The sequence below is a fragment of the Petaurus breviceps genome, unplaced genomic scaffold (genome assembly GCF_028583685.1).
Source record: "Petaurus breviceps papuanus isolate PSGF00001 unplaced genomic scaffold, PetGlider_PUasm1.0 90535, whole genome shotgun sequence".
Taxonomy (NCBI): domain Eukaryota; kingdom Metazoa; phylum Chordata; class Mammalia; order Diprotodontia; family Petauridae; genus Petaurus; species Petaurus breviceps.
In genome coordinates this window covers 2,889,910-2,893,430 of record NW_027187270.1, presented here as the reverse complement: position 1 = coordinate 2,893,430, position 3,521 = coordinate 2,889,910, and the positions used below count along the sequence as shown (strand labels likewise).

At 52.1% G+C, this 3,521-nt stretch overlaps 1 protein-coding gene across 2 annotated transcripts in view; it reads right to left on the bottom strand.

Annotated features, from left to right (window-relative positions):
• Positions 1-462: 462 nt before the first annotated feature.
• The window catches only part of NSDHL (NAD(P) dependent steroid dehydrogenase-like), a 38,248-nt gene continuing 35,189 nt past the window's right edge, over positions 463-3,521 (bottom strand). For both annotated transcript variants that reach the window (XM_069063061.1, XM_069063062.1), the window contains exon 8: positions 463-3,174. In XM_069063061.1, the coding sequence (XP_068919162.1) occupies positions 2,842-3,174 (333 nt within the window). In that variant the 3' untranslated portion in view covers positions 463-2,841. The remainder of the gene's footprint in view (positions 3,175-3,521) is intronic.

Here is a 3,521-nt window from a genome sequence, read left to right as displayed (position 1 = left end):
TTCTACTAAGAAATATGCTGATATTATGTAGGGCTAACACTCTTCCGTCTGATCCCCACCTATCTTCCGAGCTTTATGTTTTATTCTGCCCCAACATGCAAATGACTTCCTAGTCACCATATGCAGACTTGAGTTGCCTTGGTACCTTTGCTGAGACAGTTCTACCTGCTTGCAATGTCCCCAGTCCACCTTAGTTTTGGTGACCCAGCTTAAAGGCCATCTTGGCCCTGAAGCCTTCTCTGATCTCCCCAGATGTCTACTATTGGGATTGATGTACTTCTACTACTGTCTCTATTTGTTTCCTGACTGGATAATGTCTTTGAGGTCAGGGGCTGGGCCTTACTCATCTCTGTTCTTCTCTTCTGCCTCCACCCTCTGGCCCTCTTCCCTGTGGCATGCAGCAAAGGGCCCTGCCCCACTGAGAATACTCAAGGCTTATAGAATGAACGGAAACACACCAGGTGGCAGGTACAGTACTATGAACTTTATTTAGAAGCAAAACCACAGCAGAAAATTTCACTCAAAAGCGCGTTGTTCCAAGTATCCCACCAATGAGTAGAAAAGGATGAGTGATGTCATGTAATGGCTCCCTCTTCCACCAATGCCTCATGGGGCATAGGGGTGTGGCGGACCCTAGGGTCTCAAAGGCTGTGGCCGGTGGGCAGAGCCTGAGCTCAAGCAGACTTAGTAGGCTGGAAAGGCTCAGAGTCTGGGCCCAGTGATAGACTAGGCATCTGTACTCTGAGGGGCTTAGCTCTACAAGGTAAGCCACCAGGGAATGCATTCTTTGTTGGCCACAGCGACTCACGGAAACCATATCCTAAGGCATAAAAAGGCTTCAATCTGCACTGGTAGACAGGAAGAGGGTTACTCCTCGCAGAACACAGAATGGAGCTCTTCCCCTCACTAGGTAACAGAAATAATTTACACGCAGATTGCACTTTACAAAGTACCGTCACATGTCATTTGATATGAACCTCACAACAAACCCTATGAAGGAGATAGGGCGAATGGGATCATCCCCATTTTATAGATGTAGAAATTGAGGTTCATAGAAGGGAAGTAATTTGCTCAAGGTCACACAACTAGGTGCCAGGTGAACACAAAGTGGAAGGGGGGTAAGGGAGCACAAAACAGAGGTGGGGGTAAGAGCATAAAATTGGGGTGGCATAAATGGTCAGAGAGCACAAAATGGGGGCTGCGTGGGCGGCCAGAGAACACAAAATTGAAGTACGGGTGATCAGAGCACAAAATAGCAGTAGGGATAGATGTCAGAGAGCACAAATTGGCAGTGGGGGTGGGCATCAGAGAACACGAAATGGGGGTGGTATAGGAAGGCAGGGATCACAAAATGAGGCTGGGGGAGGTCAGAGAACGCAGAACTGGAGTAGTGGGAGAGGTCAGAGAGCACAGAATGGGGGTAGTGGGAAAGGTCAGAGAGCACGGAATAGGGATAGTGAGGGTGGTCAGCGAGCACAAAATGGGGATAATTAGAAAGGTCAGAGAGCACAGAATGGGGGTCATGGGGGTGGTCAGAGAGTACAAAATGGGAATAATCAGAGACATCGGAGAACAAAGAATGGGGGTGGTGGGAGAGGTCAGAGAGCACAGAATGGTAGTCAGAGAACACAGACTGGGGGTAGTAGTCTGAGAACACCGAGTCAGGGTGGCGTGGGAGCTCCGAGAGCCCAGACGGGGGCTGGTAGTCCGAGAACACCGAATCAGGGTGGCGCGGGAGCTCCGAGAGCCCAGACGGGGGCTGGTAGTCCGAGAACACCGAATCGGGGTGGCGCGGGAGCTCGGAGAGCCCAGATGGGGGCTGGTAGTCTGAGAACACCGAATCGGGATGCCGCGGGAGCTCCGAGAGCCCAGATGGGGGCTGGTAGTCTGAGAACACCGAATCGGGGTGGCGTGGGAGCTCTGAGAGCCCAGATGGGGGCTGATAGTCTGAGAACACCGAATCAGGGTGCCGCGGGAGTTCTGAGAGCCCAGTAGGGGGGTGGTAGTCTGAGAACACCGAATCGGGGTGACGGGGCAACTCAGAGAGCCCAGTAGGGGGGTGGTAGTCTGCAAATACTGAATGGGAGTGGAGGGAGAGGTCAGAGAGCACAGAATGGGGGTGGTAATCCGAGAACACTGAATGGGGGTGGCGGGGGAGGTCAGACAGCACAGAATGGGGGTGGTAGTCTGAGAACATGGAATGGGGGTGGCGGGGGAGGTCAGAGAGCACAGAATGAGGGTGGTGGGGCATGTCAGAGAGCACAGAATAGGGATGGTACAGGAAATCAGAGAGTACAAAATGGAGGTGGTGCGGGTGGTCAGAACACAAAATTGAGGCAGGGATGGGTGTCAGATAGCACAAAATGGGGGGGTCAGCGGAGGCCAAAGAGCCTAGAATGACAGTAATGGGGGAGGCTAGTGAATCCAGGATGGTGGTGGGGGAGGTCACAGAATGGTAATAAGGATGTGAATGGGTGATGGGGTGGTCAGAGTGCAAATAACGTTGAGGATGGGCCCAAACAACAGCAATATGAAGGGAGGAGGGTAAAAGGAGAACAGAAAACCGTGGTCACAGGGCAAGGGGGAGGTGGAATTGGCAGTTGCCTTATCTGAAGGAAATACAAAGGGGGCTGGTTCTTACAAAGGTCAATACTGTCCCTTCCCTCCCCCCAAGCAGTACCATTCAGAATAAGGCATCAGAAGTTCTACCCTTTTGCCAAAGAGAGGAGGCCCCAGTCCAAGAGAAACCTGTTTTTGGTAGCAGAGGCCCAAGGTGCAGGCTGGAAATCAAGAGTGAGCTATCGCTTCCCCAGGGCGTTATTTGCTGGGGGTGGGTGCACTTTAGTTGGCCTTGCGCAGATGGTAGAAGCTCTTCACGGTGCGCTCTACAGCATGGTCCAAGGTGACTAGTGGCTGGTAGCCCAACAGCTTCTTGGCTCGCTCACAGCTGTAGTAGTGGTATGTGCCAGCCAGTGCCACTCGCATGGGTGTGAAGGTAGCCTTGACCTTGATGAGAGGACTGATCACCATGATCACCAGAGACAAGAAGAAGGCCAGGTAGTAAGCCAACCAGTAGGGGATGTGGTATTTTGGAGCCTCGTAGTTCAGGCCTGTTAGAATACGGGACAGGAAGGCCCAGAAAGGGACTGGCTCGTCATTGGTGATGTGAATAGCCTAGAGAGGGAGAGAAAAAGAGAGAAAGACAACAGGGAGGGAGGGAGGGAGAAAGAGAGAAAGAAAGAGACAGAGAGAGAGAGAGAGCAAGAGAGAGAGAGAAGGAGAGAGTGAGAGAGACAGAGAGAGCAAGAGAGAGAGAGAAGGAGAGAGCGAGAGAGAGAGACAGAGAGAGCAAGAGAGGAGAGAGTGAGAGAGAGAGAGAGACAGAGAGAGAGAGAGAGAGACAGAGACAGAGAGAGAGAGACAGAGACAGAGACAGAGACAGAGAAGGAGAGAGCGAGAGAGACAGAGAGAGACAGAGAGAGAGAGAAGGAGAGAGCGAGAGAGACAGAGAGAGCAAGAGA